At 29.6% G+C, this 19,824-nt stretch overlaps 1 protein-coding gene across 1 annotated transcript; it reads right to left on the bottom strand.

Moving 5' to 3' along the window:
- Window positions 1–9,631: 9,631 nt before the first annotated feature.
- LOC113386286 lies at window positions 9,632–10,399 on the bottom strand. Its single transcript, XM_026624075.1, has one exon. It carries the CDS (start codon window positions 10,022–10,024, stop codon window positions 9,632–9,634), a length of 393 nt encoding a protein of 130 aa, XP_026479860.1. The 5' UTR covers window positions 10,025–10,399.
- Window positions 10,400–19,824: the final 9,425 nt, after the last annotated feature.

Here is a 19,824-nt window from a genome sequence, read left to right as displayed (position 1 = left end):
AAAATTCTGTTGAAGTTCCCTAATTTGGTACCTAACATTTATTAACTGTTAACGACAATGAATAGAATGACAAATTTAATTATTGAATTAAAAGACTTCTTATATATTGCAAAATATTTAGTGCCAATGTATCATGTTTGTTTCCTCACAAAACCATTAGGTACTATACTATTTCTTTTTTAGTAAAACAAGAAGCAAAATTAAAACAAAGTAATACCCTACAGCAAACAATGTAAAAATATACAGTTAATACAAATTACCATGTCGAATATTTTGTAAGTTGGCATCCTTATCAATGTAGAATAGAACGTTTTATTGTAAAATTTCTATTTCACATTTATAGGGCCATCACGGAACACACCGTATAAATCAGAGCTTCTTAAACTTTTGTCCTTCGCGACCCCATTTACGATTGCGAGTTTCTTGACGAACCCCACACATATAAAAAAATAATTTAATATTATAGATGATTTATTTATTTGGTAAAAATACACATGTAAAAATATATAGTTTGAAAATTTGTTGAGAACATACAAAAAATCAAGACATGTTATAAAATGACAAACATTTGACATTAAAATCTATCGCAACCCCGAATTCTCTCGCGACCCATAGTTTAAGAAGCCCTAAATAATCCAAAAATCGAGGTTTAGTCAAGTTTCCCTGTTTATTAATGGAATATATATACTGAATACAGATTACCACGTCGAATTTTTAGTAACTTGGTGCCCTCATGAGTGCATAATAGAACGTTTTTCATTAAATCACTTCTTTTACGCATTAATGAGGCCATCACGAAACTTACCATATGAATAACTGCATCCAAATAATGAAGAAATCGAAGTTTTTCAATGTATCTTCCAAAAGTTAACTGTAAACGATATTGAAGTATACAAATCAGAATTTAATCCAATGGCGATATGCAGAAGGACTATGTCGAATGTTTAATAACTTGACGCCCTCAAATGTAAAATAGAACGCTTCATTATAAAATTTGTATTTCACATTTCATAGGCTATCATGAAATGAACCATATGAATAACTGGCACTTAATATTTATTAAGGGGGTTGTTTGGTTTTTTATTTAATTTTTTTTTTTCGATTTTGATATTATGAAAGCTAAAAACCTTAGAATTATTTAAAAAAAAAAATCATCCCAATATCTATTTTTTTGACGATATATATATTTTATAGATATATATATCTCTGTATGATCCTCTGAAACCGTTTTTTCAACGCTCTGAGAGCTATTGTATGCCAGCTGCTCTCTTTTTCATCATAATACCTCATGCTCATGACCTGTTTAATGTGTCAGCATCTTTGAAGCGTATTTAGTACATTAAACTATATGGTGTATTTAGTACATTATATTAAAAACTTTAAATACATTTTTCTCAAATTGACTTTTTTCAATGCGGTGCCACAAATTAAAAAAAAACTACAAGTCGGATCGACTTGCATTTTTTTTTAATTTGTTCACCACTGCAATATCTAGTCCCCCTACTTCAAACAACTTGATAACATTACGCAAAAAACTTTTGCAAAGCTTCTCGCCCCCCAAAAAAGGCCTTTTTTGACACTTTTTTTAAAAATAGCTGCCATTTTTTTCCTGTTTGCTTTTTTTCTTTCATTTTGGTAGGGGGACTGGATTCAAACTTCTTCTTCAACGTAGTTTCATTTCTTTTTTTTGTTTCGGGCGATGCGCAACGGATTTATCTGTGGCACCGCAAAAGAGATCGATTTAATGGAATATATGTATATTTAATACAGATTACCACGTCGAATTTTTAGTAACTTGGTGCCCCCATGAATGCATAATAGAACGTTTCATTAAATCACTTCTTTTACGCATTAATGAGGCCATCACGAAACTTACCATATGAATAACTGCATCCAAATAATGTAGAAATCAAAGTTTTTCAATATATCTTCCAAAAGTGAAATATACAAATCAGAATTTAATCCGATAGTAATACGAAGGCCCAAGTCGAATGTTTAATAACTTGACGCCCTTTCAAATGTAAAATAGAACGCTTCATTATATAACTTCTATTTCACATTAAAAGGCTATCACGAAATAAACCATATGAATAACTGCATCCAAATAATGTAGAAAATCAAAGTTTTCTAATATATCTTCCCATATATTAATCAGAATTTAATCCAAAAGTGATGCAAAGGACCACGTCGAATGTTTAATAACTTGACGCCTTTTCAAATGTGAAATAGAACGCTTCATATATAACTTCTATTTCACATTTAAGAGGCTATCACGAAATAAACCATATGAATAACTGGCACCTAAAATTCAAATTCAAATTTCTGCAAACGATAACGAATTATATACAGGGTGTCCCAGAGTCAACCTGAGCTTGTAAGTGCAACCTCGACATTGATGGAATTATGAACTAATTGTGAGTAAAATGTACTAGCAAAAACATGTCATTTTTCGGTTTTTATATTTTTTTGGAAATTTCTCAATAATAAAATTATCTAGTATTTTACCATTTTATAATCCTGATTATATGCGCAAACTTTCGATGAATCTTGTCAACATACTTTACTAGTTTTTTTTTTAAAAAAAAAAGGCTCTCAAAAGTCTCAAAGTCGACCAATTTTAAAAAATTTCAATTCATAGTTCAATAAAAATTTTGAAGACTTCAGACAAATGTGTTACTTTTTAATGTAATTCTAGAAATGTTATGAATGGATAGGGTTCCCAAAGTTTAAATGAACAAAATTAGAAAAATTAACCACAAAAACCAGAAAATTGTCATAATTTTATGAAAGCTCTAGGTTGCACTTGAAAGCTCGTAATTTCCGAACACCGCGAGATATATTTCTTTTCTAATTTTTTTTCAGGACAGTCAAGTTCCAAAGTTAAAATGAACAAAAACCAAAAAATTGTCATAATTTCATCAAAGCTCTAGGTTGCACTTAAAAGCTCGTAATTTCCAAACAGCGCGAGATATATTTATTTTTCTAAAAAATTTTCAGGACAGTCAAGGTTAATTCTATAACTTCGTTTCGGCTTTACATTAAGTTCTGGGACACCCTGTATAATAATACATAAGAATTTATTGGTAAATGGTATAACTTTTAACCATGGTAAATTTATCTACAGATTACTACACCTAAATTCTGTGACTTGATAAATACTTAAATGTGAATGGAGCGATTTTTCATACTGATGAAAAATTTGGTGAGAAAAATAATTCTTTTATAAGTTGAGATAAATTAAGGTTTACTTTATTTTTTTTTGACTTCTTGAAGATTAAGTATGATAAAAAGTTACTTACGTTAAATGAAATTAACATTTAAAGATGAACTCTAATATTAATGAGGCGAAGATTAGAGACAAATTATAATAAAATTCCAGTTCGATAAAATGAGGGTAAATTGGAGAAAGCCGATAAATAATATAGTAATTTTGATATTACAGAAAAATTATGAAGGATAAATAATTAGGGGTAATAAGTTATTACTAATAACCATGTAGTTGTAGGTAACAAACCACTCCAACTGCTGTCCAAAATTATATGAATTATATTCTCAGCGGGAAAACATGCATTATTATTAAAAAGCTTTATCGCACTCAGGTGTTATGCGAATTTTTTTTTAATACAAATTAGCAAGTAAAGTCTTTTAGACTAAAATAGCTACACAAGCGGTCATATTTCCTTACTTACCTACAGACTAAGCCGAATATTTTATTCGTAACTTGATAACCCCATGAATGTAATATGGAATTTTGCATTTTACCACTTCAACATCACATTCACAGAGCTACCACGAAATAAATCTTTTTTTTTTGTAGTCGATAAACCCGAAATCGAAGTTCCGTTGAAGTACTCCAATGTTGCATCTAAAATTTAATAATGGACTAGTTGTAATAAGAATGAATTATGGATAGAAGAAATGAATATTTTTCAAAATTTATTAGAATAAAATATAATTAACTGAACTTTTAAAAATACTTAATATGAATTAATTTGCTATACTGTTACTATTTTATTAATTTAGACAACTGATTTCTATAAAGAGAAAAATGTTAAGAATACAGTTAATTTGGGCTTAAGCTTAAAATATGACTGACAATATTAAAAAATATTGTTTGTCTTGTTGCAAGATAAGAAACTGACTTTAATAATAGTCAAAAAATCTGCTTCAGGCTAAAGTTGAAGCAATTCAAGTGGGGCCATTTATAGTTAATGTCTTAAGGCTCACAATTTGTTTGGAACACACCCTATTTTCAGTCTATAATAAATTTTTATTAGTACCTGATACTTAAGTCATAACTTAATGTGAACGCCATTATATTTTATTTCAGGATGCAAAACGAGAAACAGAATTAGAATTCATAATTGCAAGAAAAAATACTCTTTCACAAAATCCAGTAGCTTTGGCATTGTCTATTTAGTATTTACATATTCTTTCATATTCTTGAAACTTAATATAATACTTCTAAACAACAGAGTTCGATTTTTTTTTTTTTGAAAATAAATAACTTGCTTTTTATGCTATTATTTGCACCCTTACCAAAATTTACCACATCGTATTTTTTTCTTAACTTGATAACCGCATAAATGTGATATAGAATACATTATTAAATAATTTCTATTTCACATTTAAACGGCTACCACAAAATGAATTACATATGAAATCCCCAATACCAAAACCGAAACATAGTTGACATTAGTTAGTTCCTAATTCCCTATATACAGGGTGTCCCAAAAATTCATAGTTCAATAAAAAGTCTTGAAAACTTGGGGCAGTTATGTTATTATTTTGACTGTGGCCCTAGAAATGTTATTCAGAGCTACAGTTCCAAATTTTAATAATTGAACAAAATTAATAAAAATCAACCACAATAACTGAAAAATTGATCATAATTTCACCGAAGCTCTAGGTTGCACTTAAAAGCACATAATTTCCGAACACCGTGAGCTTTTTTTTCTAATTTTTTCAAGACAATTCAAATCAATACTATCAATTATCATTTCTCGCACACCCTGTATAAAGTTTTTGGATACGGAACCGTCAATCTATATTCCACAAGGGGAAAACAGCTGTGACACAGATGATAGGAGGACGAGTATAAAAATCATATTAATACGATTCCGATACGCAACTTATATAATACATATATATTATTATACCATATTCGGAATTGAGGCCAATTCTTGTTCGAATTGTACATGATTATTAATGTATTACCTATAGCATTTGATATAAAGCGAGTACCTGCGTTAACAATGAAAATAAACTTCAAAATCAATAAAGTATACACTGTATACACAATATATTTATATTCCGACATACGAAACGAAAATTGATGGCAGAGAATGATCATGCGCATGGGAAGTTAGTTGAGGAACATTATATGGATAGAAATACATTTTTAAAATCCAAACATGTGTAAAAATAACGCTAAAATTTTTAAAATTTACTTTTGTTGTGAATTCACATTTAACGAGTAATTGATGAATATATTTAAAGGCTAGTCTACACATTACAAAACGCAACAGCAACCATTAAATAATGTTTTTGTTTTTGAAAACAGTATTGCACATATCTAAATACCATCGCAAACAAAAATAAGCTATGATTTTTTTCTTGTAAAAATAATTAAATTATAATAATTATTATAATTGATTAACTTTCCGGAGGGTAAAAGTTATAGTATTCGCAAAAAAATCGAAAATGAAAATTTTTGAATATCTTTACGTTTCAGAGGTTTTTGAACATTTTGGCATACCTTAGAAAAAATAGATGTATGTATGTGTGTATATGAATCTACAAACTGTTTTGAATTCCAAAAAATGCCAAAAATTCAAGTTTTTACATAACGGAGCGTCCGATTTGAATGATTCAGAAAACATTTTATTTTTATTGACAAAATGAAGAACTGATGCAATATTTGGAAAGGCAGATCTAGCGGTTTCTGAGATCCAATATAAAAAGTGACAAAAAAAAAATGACACTTCGTGGCTAAAAATGGTCATTAGGCATATGCACATGAAATTATCAGATATTTTATAGAGATTTTAATAATAAAAACAAATTTTATTTATATTTTTTATTGCGGCGCTTCCGCGCTTCGATATTTCATCCCTAAGCAGCTAACGCAGCGCGATTGTTTTGAAACAAGATTCAAAATTTCTAAAATAATAATTCAAAGTTCTATAAAATCTAATTTATCCAAAGTTACAAAATAAAATATTTTCATTCAAAAGTTCCTGCAATTTGCCTTAAGGCACAATGCCATGCACCAGTAGTTTATGTTTTTCAAATATATGATACTGAAACATTGAATTTTATCAATATATATGGACGCCTAATATCCCATTATTGGTGACCCCCCTCATAACACGGTACTTTTAAAGCACGGATTCGCTATAACACGGTTTAGAAATTGAGCAAACCACTAATAAATTAAGAAATACCTAAGACTTATGAAAATCAAACTTTATCTAATCTAAAATTAGTAAAATCACCATACAATAGCTCAATAAACGTGATGAAACTAGTGCAAAAGATAACTAATTTGATATTTATTATTCAAGCGAGTACGCTCTATCAAAGAAAAAATCAAGGATTATCCGAATAATATATTTCATATTTCATAAACAAAGATCCTTTAAATAAAATGACAAATAAAAGTTTAATGCAAGGTTACCAGTATTTCAATTTTGTAAAAAGAAACATATTTCTCACCTATTAGCAGGGCAACTTATTCTGATATGAATTAAAATAGTTTTATGGAAAGTATGGCAAGTAAGTTTTATGAAAAGAAAATTAACTAGCGTCTGCCAAATGTGTGTTTCCATCAATATGGGATAAAAAATGCATGTTTTACTATAAAGAAATGAAACATGACCAAATTATTTTGTTTTTCTAGTGTAGACTTTGGTTCACTTTATTTATTTAATAGTGTTTGTATATAATTTTTGTCACGGACGTTGTTATCGTTTCAAGATCGACAATAATATTGAACACTTATGTGAATGTAAATATTTACAAATGTATGGGGATATGGCATTGTAAGATATATTTCGGTTTAGTGTCTAGTTAAATACTATAATCATTGTCAACATTAGTATTCAAAGTAATAAAGAAAAAGTGGACTAGAATAATGTCTTGTAAATATTTGTTAATTGATGAATTAGTCGATATACTCAGATCGACTTCTAACCATTAGTAGAAATAAAATCAAACCAAAATAAATGATTTCACTAGAAAATTTAATAACAGACGAAGAGATGGTTCTGGCGGATTATTTAAAATAAATTGATCACTTTAGAGTTCCATTACATAAATTAATTGGAAAATCCAGTCGGGTATAATCACATTAATTAAAGATCACAGCTTTAAGGGTATTTTGTTTCAAATGACTATTCCATTCATAATATCTCATGACACTTTATTAAAATAATTTATTTTACAAGAAACCCTTATCACAATTCACATGGTTATCGAATCACTATCCCAAACATTTGTTCAAAGTTCAATATAACAAAACCACAACTATGAATCACATCAGCAGAAAGAGGAAATAAAATTTTGCAAATCGAAGTTCAACATTTTTATCACAAACGAATATAAAACAGGTTCCATTTGCAGGAAATGATATATCCTCACAAATAGAACAATTGACGTATATTTTATACACTGAAAACCATTGACCTGAAATATTATTATAGAAGTGAAAGATTCAAAGTCTTGTTTGGAACAAATTTAATTCATCATACAATAGTAATAGAGATGGTACATTTTATATCTTTGTTTTTATAAATATATATAAAAATAAATAAAGATTTAGCAAAGAATTATTCGTTAACTAATCGTTCACTACTTTTAACAATACGATTTTATATTTTTTGGCATTTTGCTAATAATTCAATAAGGTGCGGTAATTGTTCAAATTTAAGATTATCCACATCAGACTTGAAATAAACTCAGATTATCCCATTTATCTAATTATTACAAAGGTTAATATAACAAAAATATTTACATGTTCGTATCAATGATTATTTAACAAAACGAAATGTGAGATGTGAATAAACTCGAATCAAACAATAACCAAATGTGCTTAATTATTTCTACAATAAAGTTGATCTTACGAGACCTACACCAATTTTAATACATATTTTTTTGGGGTCTCTTTTCATGTAATCATGATTTTGTGTTTGTTTTGATGATACCAAAGACTGGCAAAATCGAAAATAAAACGCATGAAGTTGTCATTTTTAACAAATATTTACAAGTCAAATAATTACAAGTTTGATTTTACGCGATTTATCTTGATATGACAATTTCAGTTATACTATTTTTGTAGAACAAATAAAACTTTACACAGCACCAAAATACTTTTAAGAAATTCATTTAACACACATTCCAAGTTTATCATAATATTTAACATACATAAATGCGAGAGGCATTCAAAATTAGATTCACCATTTCTCAAACAATTATCAATCAAGATTTCATTAAGAGACATTCATCATATACCGTCATTAAACCTAATAGTTTTGTTATTTAGAAACTAATATTCAACATACATTATTACAAACTAAATTTTTTTAAGTTCAGATTTATAAGCGTAATAGAGCACATTTCACTAGTCATATATAGATATTCACAGATACATATTATACACATACAAGTATATATTTTTACGCTTCTCATATGCAGAATATATACAGATATATGTATACAAAGAAAAAATAATGTGTAAGTGTATTTACAACAAAAACGAACAAAAAATTATTTAAATTCAGTTCTATATATGTTTCACTAGAAAAACATCGCGCATTTTCCCCAAACTTGTTATGCATGAATCCTTTATCATCATATGGTATTCAGTTCTTTAACACACATTCCAAGTTTATCATAATATTTAACATACATAAATTGCGAAAGGAATCAAAATTAGATCACCATTTCTCAAACAATATCAATCAAGATTTCATAAGAGACATTCATCATATACCGTCATTAAACCTAATAGTTTTGTTATTTAGAAACTAATATTCAACATACATTATTACAAACTAAAGTTTTTTAAGTCAGATTATAAGCGTAATAGAGCACATTTCATAGTCATATATAGATATTCACAGATACATATATACACATACAAGTATATATTTTTACGCTTCTCATAGCAGAATATATACAGATATATGTATACAAAGAAAAAATAATGTGTAAGTGTATTTACAACAAAAACGAACAAAAAATATTTTAAAAATTCAGTTCTATATATGTTCACTAGAAAAACATCGCGCATTTTCCCAAACTTGTTATGCATGAATCCTTTATCATCATATGGTATTCAGTTCTCCGTCCAATGTTAACGGTACGAGTTACGAGTACGGACGAATACACGAGTACGGGCGACCATTTGAATGCCGCTCGTGCGATTTCTGCCGGACTCGTACGAACTCGGCCGAAGAATCGTGGATGGAACGAGATAAATGGATCAGACTATGATACGGAATCACACGGGTCGCGCACACCTCTTTAATTTTATACACAGCCATTGTCGCTCATCGCATTGCCATTGCATCGTAAACAATAACAATAGAAAAACATTGCGATAATAATTTAACCTACATTGACGCCCTATTCACAATTCGAGCCGGCACATTCGTAGCACCGGGCTCATGCACTCCTCGTCGGATTCGTAGAAGTAGCGCTGTTTGGCCGAAAGTCCTTGCTGCAACCTTCGGACGGCTTCCTTAACTAACGTATTGTTATCTATAAGTGCTTGTAGCAATTCGTAAGGATCCTCTTCCTCCTCCCGTTGCTTTTTACTTTTAATGGCCGCCGCGTCCTCGCTCCAGGACCGGCAGGGTATGTGATAGGGCGTCGATCTCCTCACGGGCGTTTTGAGGCTGGATTTTGCTTTGAGTGCTACATTTCGATACCTCAGGTTTTCTTTTATCTCGCTGACAATGTCTTCGACAACGTGGACATTCGTTACCAGCGACCCTGCGGTCGACTGCTGTTTGGTCGGCATATCGCCGTTATCCGTTGAATCCAATGCGGCGCTGGTTGCACAACTGGTTGAATACAGTCTACAAAATGGCTGTAGACCTCCACTGATAATAAACGGATTGTGCGAGGAAGTAATCAATCACACGTTGGGCTTATCCAAGAAAAATTCAGGCCAACACTGTTTTACAATTTTATTAAATCACACTGGGAGTTTTATCACAGACTGTTGCTTTGTCACCTCCAAAGTTACACTTAGATTGTTGTTTAGTTGCACTTAATGTTTGTTTATATGCTGTATTTGTATAGCATATATTTATGTATTTTTTTAGTCCAAATGTACGTCTTTACTGTACGACGTTTCTCAGCAGACTGAATCTATAGGAGAACGGAAATGATAGTCTGGCCGTAACAAAACAGTGCGCAAGCTCGCATGTATTTGTTTTGATTGAAGAAAGGTCCCCTACCAAAACTCGGTGCGAGCAGGCTACAATGTATACGGCCGTCCCGTTCGCTCCATTCCGCTTGTAAACAAACCGTAAGGAGACTTCACCAAGTAAACACTACAATAGAGCAGTGGTGGCCAAACTAAATATCGCGCAAAATTATGCACACTCAACGACATACAAATTGATACCAGTTCAACCCGGATTAATCTGGATGAGAGGTAAAGTAGATTATTAGATACAAAACAGATACTGTGGATTACGAAATTAGATACTGTGACCAGCGACAAACAATTTTTAATGTGAGTTGATAATCTTAAAAAACTTTAAGGATCTGATTAATTATATATATAAAACAAATTGGGCAAATTGCTTGAATTTTCCGTGCCGCAATTTGTAATTTTTATTTTAAAATCTTTATTTTAAAATAGAAATGGTGGCGGGATTAGCTCAAGAGTAGCGTTCCCGATTCAGATGCTGGTGGTTCCGAATTCGAATCTCTGGCAAGAATTTGAAAAAATATTAACTAGTTAAGTTGGAATAATAATAGAATTATGAATTGTAATAAAAAGATATGTATATAAAATCAAAATGTATAAAAATTAGAGAATTAGTATTAAAAATGAATTGAAGTAGAAAGAATTTAGAAGAAGAAATGAGAAGTATAGAAGAAAAAGAAAAATGTGGATAGAAGATGAAATGAGAAGATAGTAAAGAAGAATGAAGATAAGTTAAGAAGTATAGAAAAAAAGAATATGATTATATGAAGAAGATTGTTTAAAATTGAAGATTGTGTAAAATAATGTAGGTGGCTAAATGCTCGAGTAAGAGAGGCCAATAAAAATAAAATTAAAAAAAAAAAACATTTCTATGTTTTTATTGATGTAAACAAAATTTGTACTATTTCCTATGAAATCTGATAATTTGATATGCAAATATCTAATGCTATTTTTGACTGCCAAATTGTATTTTTTTAACCTTTTTTATTCGATCTCCAAAACCGCTGAACCTGACTTCCCAAAACAATTATGATAAACTTTCATTTTATCAATACAAGTAAAATGTTTTTTTGAATCATTCAAATCAGACGCTCCGTTTTCTCTCAAACATTAAAATGCAATTGTTTCCACTTTTAGGCCCCGTATCTCCGAAACTGCTGGACCTGCCTTTGCCAAAGACTTATTCGCACATTTCCCCATCAATAGGAATGGAATGTTTTCTGAATCATTCAAACCGGTTGATCATTGTATATTTTTCTGAATCATTCGAACCGGTGCTCACGAAATCGTGGACAAAAAATTGTATCCGCACATACAAGTGCGCGCATGCACATACACACACACATTACATTTTTTTCTAAGATGTGCCAAAATGTTCAGAAACCTTCGAAACTTTTTTTTGCTATTACTGTAACTTACCCGACGGCAAGTTAAAAATATTAACTCGAGCTAGAAAACTTCTGCACTTCTAATGAGAATAAAAATATTAAGATTTTGAATTTGGTTTACAATAAGGCATTTGAATTTCTATAAAACGCTAATGCGCGTAAACATTATCTTTTAGGAATGTTAATTTAGCGCTTTTTAAAATTCTGAAAATTTAGTCAGCAGTTATTAACTGTTATTAATGATAACTAACAATAACCAAGTACTTGCTAACAAAATATATTTTCAAAAACAATTTATCATGATTATCTAACAAAAATGCTCGTAGTGTACCTACTCATTATGGGAATTACTGAATTATTGATTTAGTGTCGGGTTACAATAACAACAGATGTGAATACGGAAAAGTCCCTTTATACACCCCACAATTCTATTTATATCATAATACTACAGCACACGAGTAAATTATAATTTTAATTTTAAACGTCTCTTTAATGAAGTTGATTTTAATGAAATTAAAAATAAAGCAATGAAATCGTTTGCAATAGAAATATAATGCAACATCTTCATACTATTATCATACTTTGATTTGTTACATATCAACTATCTTTATTTTTTTTCTTGATTGTGATTTTGAATACCATCACTTTTAACTTATAGATTATATTGTAATCGGATTGTTAAAATTAGCAAAAATAAAAAAAAAATCAACTTCTTTTTTTCTGGTTTTGCTTCAAACTAACAGAAAACATTCATTAGAAATATTTATAAAAGTATAAATGTGAAATCTTACTTAAATTCTGATTAAGAAATGTTTCAAAAGGATCGAGAAGAACTGATCAGCATTATTGGGAACAGATAAAAAACAAGTATAAATGGTGTTCTTAGAAGAAAGAGCATTTCAATGTATTGAACAAAATGTTAAATCCACGCCTCGTCATTTCTGTTACCATCTGTTGATTTGAATAATATGTTTCTCATGAGGATAAAAAAAATTAAGTATCAGAGCCGCAATTTTGAAAAATAATAATTCTGAATCTTTGTATGGTACACTGAAAAATTTCGAGAAACCAGAGCCACAATTTTAGGCTTTTTTGAAAAATAATATTTTTGAATCATTGTATTGCGTATGTAATAACTATACATTGAAAAATTTCGAGGTACAACTTTACACGTGCTCTGAAAGATAATAAAATTCTTTATACACAAACATATTTAATTAATCACCCGTTTGTTTCATGACGTGATAAATATGAGCCAAGTAAATATTTTTTTGAATGTTAATATTATATGCGGCGATAACCATAATGTTGACATTGACTCATTGTTAGTCTTGGCGCCTGTGTCTGCCTTATCAGTTTTTTAACTGAATTTATCTCTAGATATGTATGTATTCCTACTGTAAATGTTCCATTTATTAGAGAATTATAAATTATTAATCATTTGGAAAAACAATTCATGTGCAGTTATCACCTGTATTAAACCATATGCATTAATCATGAGGTTAAAAATAGGTTTGGAAAATAAATTTGGAGTATTGCAGGTAATCGATGGAGTCGACGGTTAACCTGTTTATATACTTGATGAGTATTAATCATAAAAATTAATATCATTATACATTTATGACTCAAATGGATATATAGTTTGTGTGAGACATATTTGGAAAAAATGATGAAGTCTGAAGAAATGTTTCTAGTTGGTGCACTTTGGAGACTTTACCAAATGTGATTAATGATCAACTAAACATTGACATTTTTAACCACCAATAAGTGAAAAAAAAACATAATACAAAAAGACGTCGTCGACATTAACACAATCAACGATGAAATATATGAACACATTCAGACAATTACAAAAGCAGCATCGAGGATCATCCAAACACACTTTGCCAGAGAACTACGCCACAACACTGCCAGGGCTAGATTGAAAAAGATATTTATGTTATATCAATATACGTCAATTTTTCAAAATCTCTGTAATGGTCAGTAAATTTTGTATTTCTAAAGTATTTTATTTTTAAATCCTTCAAATTTACTCGCCATCCATTTCAGGACAGGTGAAAAAATTACTATATAAAAAAGGGAAAAAATAAATTGTAACCAATACTTGAAATAAGGAGAAATATTATTTTAACCATTGCATTTAGGAAAGTTTATTTATACCCAAATTCAAATATTTATTATTGTTAATTATGTCAGTGCCATGTGAAAGAGTTGGTTCTCATTGTTGTTTACATAGAATTTTTTCGCAGTCATATTTGTATTCAATACAAATGAACTTTGTGTTCTCATCATATTAACGCTGAGACATCAGAAATGAATTTCATGCAAAAACAGATATATATTGCATCATGCAAAGGAAATTTTTGCCTAATATTTTTATTGTTTATAGTGGTTTTTAGAAGGCAACCCAATGGTTGACCTATCTATTTTTGATTAATTTGTTAGATTAAATACGAGTACTTTACAACTTTTTCATTTTGCAGCAATGCCGGACAAGGGCTACTTTCATATATAGCTATTTATTTGTCAGTATAAAATAAATTGCTTGCTCGTAAGTTAAATTAATATATATATATATATATATATATATCCCGGTTTACAGCAAATACCAACATTTAATCATCGCATGAAAAGGCATTAACATAATGCCTACAAAATTAAAAAAAAAATACAATACAGCATCATGGTATTTTTTTTTCTTAAGTATATTAGACAATAATCTGAGGACACTGAAAATGAATTAAGTTATATTCTGTAGTTGATATAAATAAATGCTGGAGCAAACAGCAAAATATTCCAGGAGTATCTCGATATATGAAAATCGATAATTTTATGAAACTATTTTTTTTCAGCGTATATATTAAATTTAGATAAAATATATATTAGCATTATAACAGCTTATAGAATATCAAAATTCTAATGCTTTCCAGAATAAAAAACAAAATGTTCAATTTCCAAAAAATTAATTACTATTATTACTATTACTATGCAAAACAAATTTGTGGAATGTATACTCATGTTATTTGGTTAAATGTATGAAAAGCAAGTTACACACATAATTTTTCCACTTGTTGTCAAACCATTATTACGACAGCAAAAAGATAATATCCGTGAACATTTACGTGAATAATTTCATAACGGTAAATGAAACCATATTTTATTACTCGATTCAAGTAAGATACATGCTCTTACCATGAAAAACAAATAGCATTCTACATTTACCATAAACCAGCAACGCAAATTAAACCGTTATATTCAATATGAAATAATGAATCACAACATAAATAGCCTTTATGAATCATAAGAATAAATAGTTGAAAATTACTTACATCGCTCAACTTAGTCCGAGTGCATTTATAATCCAATTTGTCACTGACACACCTGGAAAAGGAAGAAAATAAATCAATAGTAAATGATTATAGCAAATGATTATTATAAACAAAGGCATATTTAAATTAATAATAAAAACAACAATAATGTCGGTTATCTATCCTTATTTGGTCAACGATTGTGGTATCGGTATTGCAACGAAACTTTCTCTCCATTCAAAGCAATGGCTGGCGCGGTCTGGGATTGTGATTCATTGCATAATAAGTTGCATAAAAAACTAAATGTATCCGCCGGTAATAACAAAAGGAAATATGGGAAAATATTGATGCACTGGTTCAATTCCCGTCACGGACAACCCTGGTATCAAGCAGCAGCAATATCAATTTACACTTGAAAATATATAGATTTCAATCTTTTCCAGCCCCAATGTCCAAATATCATCATTTGGGCATTGCTGCATCAGACTGAATAATCATTTGAATTGTTGAGACGAATTTGAATAAAAATTAGAAGTAAGGGGGCGTCCATTATTCACGTGAGGTTTATAGGGGGAGGGGGACAAAAATCTCGAAATATAACCTGGGGGAGGGAGGGTTATAGTAAGATATCACGTGTATTTATTTTTTAACCGATTTTCAAACATTTCATACATTTTCAAAAAATATTTTTAAAAATCACAGTTTTTTCACGTAACTAGAAATATACGTGATGTTTGGTGAGAGAGGGGGGATAATTTTGAATATCACCATGTATCGCCAAGAGGAAGGGGGGGGGGCAAAAATCCTTAAAAACTCGCTCACGAGATTAATGGACGCCCCCTAAGGAAAAGAGCAAGATTAGAATTACAGATCAGATTTAAAAGAAATTAAGAATAAAAAATCAAAATTGCAAAACAAAATTGAATAGAATAGGATATAATATATAAAAAAGTATAAGATATATACAAAAAAAATATATTACCTATATACATCAATACAGTATATACTCAATCTTTTACAAATTGATACATTTGCACCATTTAAGCTTTGCAAAAGTACGATTTAAAAATGAATATAAAAATTACTAATTGCACCATTTAAGCCTTGCAATAATACGATTAAAAAATTAATATAATTCTCGTAAGAAGCAAATTTACGTTTTAGATCAGAAAATGAGTTTAGCTAATTTTACGTGTTCTCGACGTTTCAAGACATTATGAATCATTTAGCATCAAAATTGAAAAAAGTATGAGTGCAGTATTATTCGCTTTGCAAAATTTGACCTTTTGTCGGCGTTTTCCCAAAAACGTCCGTCAATAACAATATATGAGGACTTTTGTTGATTATTTTAGAGAAGTGATCGGTTTAGCCTTTTTTTAAAATTAGCAGGAAAGTGCAGAATTTTTCGTCCATGTTTTTGCACAAAAAATCTAAACAAATGATGAAAATTTAAAACCTAAAAATAGTCATATCGTGCAAATTCGTCTGTGGTAAAGATCGGCCAATCCGTTTCTTCGTGCCTGTTGGATTTTTTTTTAAGTAAAATTTTCAAATCTTTAATATTTTAAAAGATGCTAAATTTGAATTTTTATTGATTAAATCTATTATTTACACATATCGGGAAGTTTTTGCAACTAGCTTTGAGACACAATGCCACTTACACCTAGTTGATCATTTTTAGATAGATAGAAGGTTGATCAACACAATAATAATAAATAGTTGTCTGCCCCAAGACAGGTCTATGGAGTGAGAGCACCACAAAAAAAAACGTAATAGAATTTAACATAAATAGCATTGACCAGGTCAGCATGATTTTTTTTAAATATATCCATTGTATAAATTTAAAATAGAATGAAATTCAAATGACGAAATCAGTTGTATGTTTTCATACCAATATGATGATGCTAAATAATTAATACTAATTACTAATTATTTTTCATTACTGAAAACATGCTAGATAACACTTATAAAACAAAGAATGAATTTCATGACTCTCAGGAAATGACAAGGCATTAAAGTTACACAGTAAAATCCAAAAGTCATAAAATAATAAAATATTCATGTAATCCAAATGTGTGAAAATGAAGAGTATATAATTAAAACTGATTATATCAAAATATTCCATTAGACTTTTGCCTTGAATATTTTTGACACCAAAACAATGACAAAGATATAATAAATGCGTAAACACTCCAGATTGTAAACAAACAATACTCAGTTTTTTTATTCTAGCAGCAAGAATTCAGTACATGTCTAAAGATTGAGAACAACTTGTAAACAAAAACAAGAAATTAAAACACAGAACAATGACGTCAATGAGTATTTAGAATTAATTAAATTTTGAAGTTGTACCTGGTAATTCGACACACCTTTGTGTGTATAAATTCCACAAAGTACTCGAGGAATTTGCTACAATTTTATTTGGCGCCGAGATAATAATAAGATAACGTGTTTTGAAAATCCGATTTTAACTAACAAGTTGTATAAATAAATATTTGATTAATCAGTAATAGCACTTTCTATATAAAAGTACTTATCAACAAATGCATTAACGATAAAACACATACAAGTGCGATAACATCATGGAATTCAGATGCACGTGTAACTACTTAATATAAATGTTCAAATGACAAAATAATATTGTGAAGTTCAATTATGATGCAATAAAATTTAGCCAAGGAAATATAAAATAATTATAAATAAAAAATTCTATATTATTTTTGAATTAAAACTTTTTTAGGCGCGACTAGGGTGTAAATCCGTACAAATGCAACGGAAGTGCGTTACGGCCGAGTCGAGTGCCAATGATTCATCGATGAAATGATGATGATTGCGCTCTCGATGAAATCATTTCTATACGGGTCGATTGTGATTAGGCATCGTGTATGTGAATAGAGATCTGTCGTTGAATTGAATAGATATCAAAAAAAATCGGCATAAATAAATAAACATGTTAAAGTTACATCGTAGTACAAATCTTGATTTAATGAAAAATGCCTAAAATCAGAATATTTTACCCTGTTCCTTGAAAATAATAAAACAAATTAAGCATTTGTGCCGTGTACAAACTTAAGTTTATGGATTAGAAATTATTTCTATATTATTCGTAGTTTCTATAAATCTTTGAAGTTATTAAAATGAAAAATATTTTTTAGGCAAGACAGATATTACAGCTGTTCAAAGAATGAGATTATATCGCCAGCGAAAAAGTAAAAAAAAATACAAGCAGTCAATGATACATTTAACTAGATTATCATCTAATCAAGTTACTATAGCTCATGTGACATGTTTTTTAATATTATCGTGGCGCTTAACGTGTTAACCAGCTATACTCTGTACAAGTTCGGCAAATGTGTATGTAATTTAAACCACATTGCCTTCTGCAAATAAAAAAATATTTACAACGGTAATCGAAGTGGAATATTTCGCAAGTAGAGCGGTGAAAGGTATAGGCACTGAATGTGAAAAGAGTTATTGTTTTCAACATCATTAACCACAATTATAATAATGTTATTTAATGTTGTATAACACAATAGATGATATTTAGTTCTCTTATCGTTTTTAATCTAGAAACCTTTTAGTTATGGACAATGCAAAGAATAAATTGCACTTTGTGTTTTCACAATGTACGAAGACATTATGGTTCTATGGACATTATCTATTATCAGAGGCTGAATATGAAAATACAAATTAAAACAATTTGATATGCTTGTATGTAAATCTATATTGCACTCTATTTGTGATAAAGGTTTATGACAAGAAATCTAAAATTAAACTAGTTGTAAGTAGCATTGTGCCTTAAGGCAAGTTGCAAAAACTTCGTGATACGTACACATACTAGACCTAATAAAAATTTAGGTAAAATGTTTATATGATTTTTTTTTTAAATTCTCTTGGTTTAACACATTTTATCGCAGTTTTCTTGCTTTTTGAATTTTTCAAAAAAAAAAAATAATAATAATAATAATATAACGTGACCCTTTTATGGTGACGTCATGCGCTTTCGACTTCAGGTACACTATTTAGGTTAAATGTTCAACTATTAATTTCTAAAAAAAAAAAAAAAAAAATTGGCTGTCATTAAAACATAATCAATGCAATTTCCAATGGATGTCTTCAAACATAGTTACTTATAATATCTGTAATTGTATAAATTAAATTAACCTGTTTAACACATATCATTTCCATGTTCTAAAAATGTGTTTATTGAAGTGTGGACAGCAACTGTAATCAGTAGCTGCCTATGAAACGCCAGAGAACGCATATACACTTCTTCACAGGAATTCTTCGAAATCTATCGTTCGACAAGGTATCATCAAAATCGCCAAAAAAAATCACCATTCAATTACGAAAATCGACCCGGCCGATCTTTACCAAAAACTAATAAAAACGATTTCCCAACCTATAACAAAGATGGTCTCATACGATTCAAAATAACTGGAAACGTCGAAAAAAAAATAGCAAGTCGGATTATTTCACGAAATCAAACTTCTGGAAGTTTAGGAAAAAAACTATCTAGCGCGGACCTGGTTCCAACATTACAATTATCTCCTTTACTTCGAGATAAACAATTATGATTAGTTTCACTATTAGGTGTGCTCTATCTAGAACTGGTTATTGTTATGGCTAACAAATAACAACCACGTGTAAGAGTTTTATTTTTATTTTATCGCATTTTTGTGCC

The sequence above is a fragment of the Ctenocephalides felis genome, unplaced genomic scaffold (assembly GCF_003426905.1).
Source record: "Ctenocephalides felis isolate EL2017-DRISC unplaced genomic scaffold, ASM342690v1 CF-g0.4_SCAFFOLD_03571, whole genome shotgun sequence".
NCBI lineage: Eukaryota > Metazoa > Arthropoda > Insecta > Siphonaptera > Pulicidae > Ctenocephalides > Ctenocephalides felis.
This window is presented reverse-complemented; position numbering and strand designations above follow the sequence as displayed.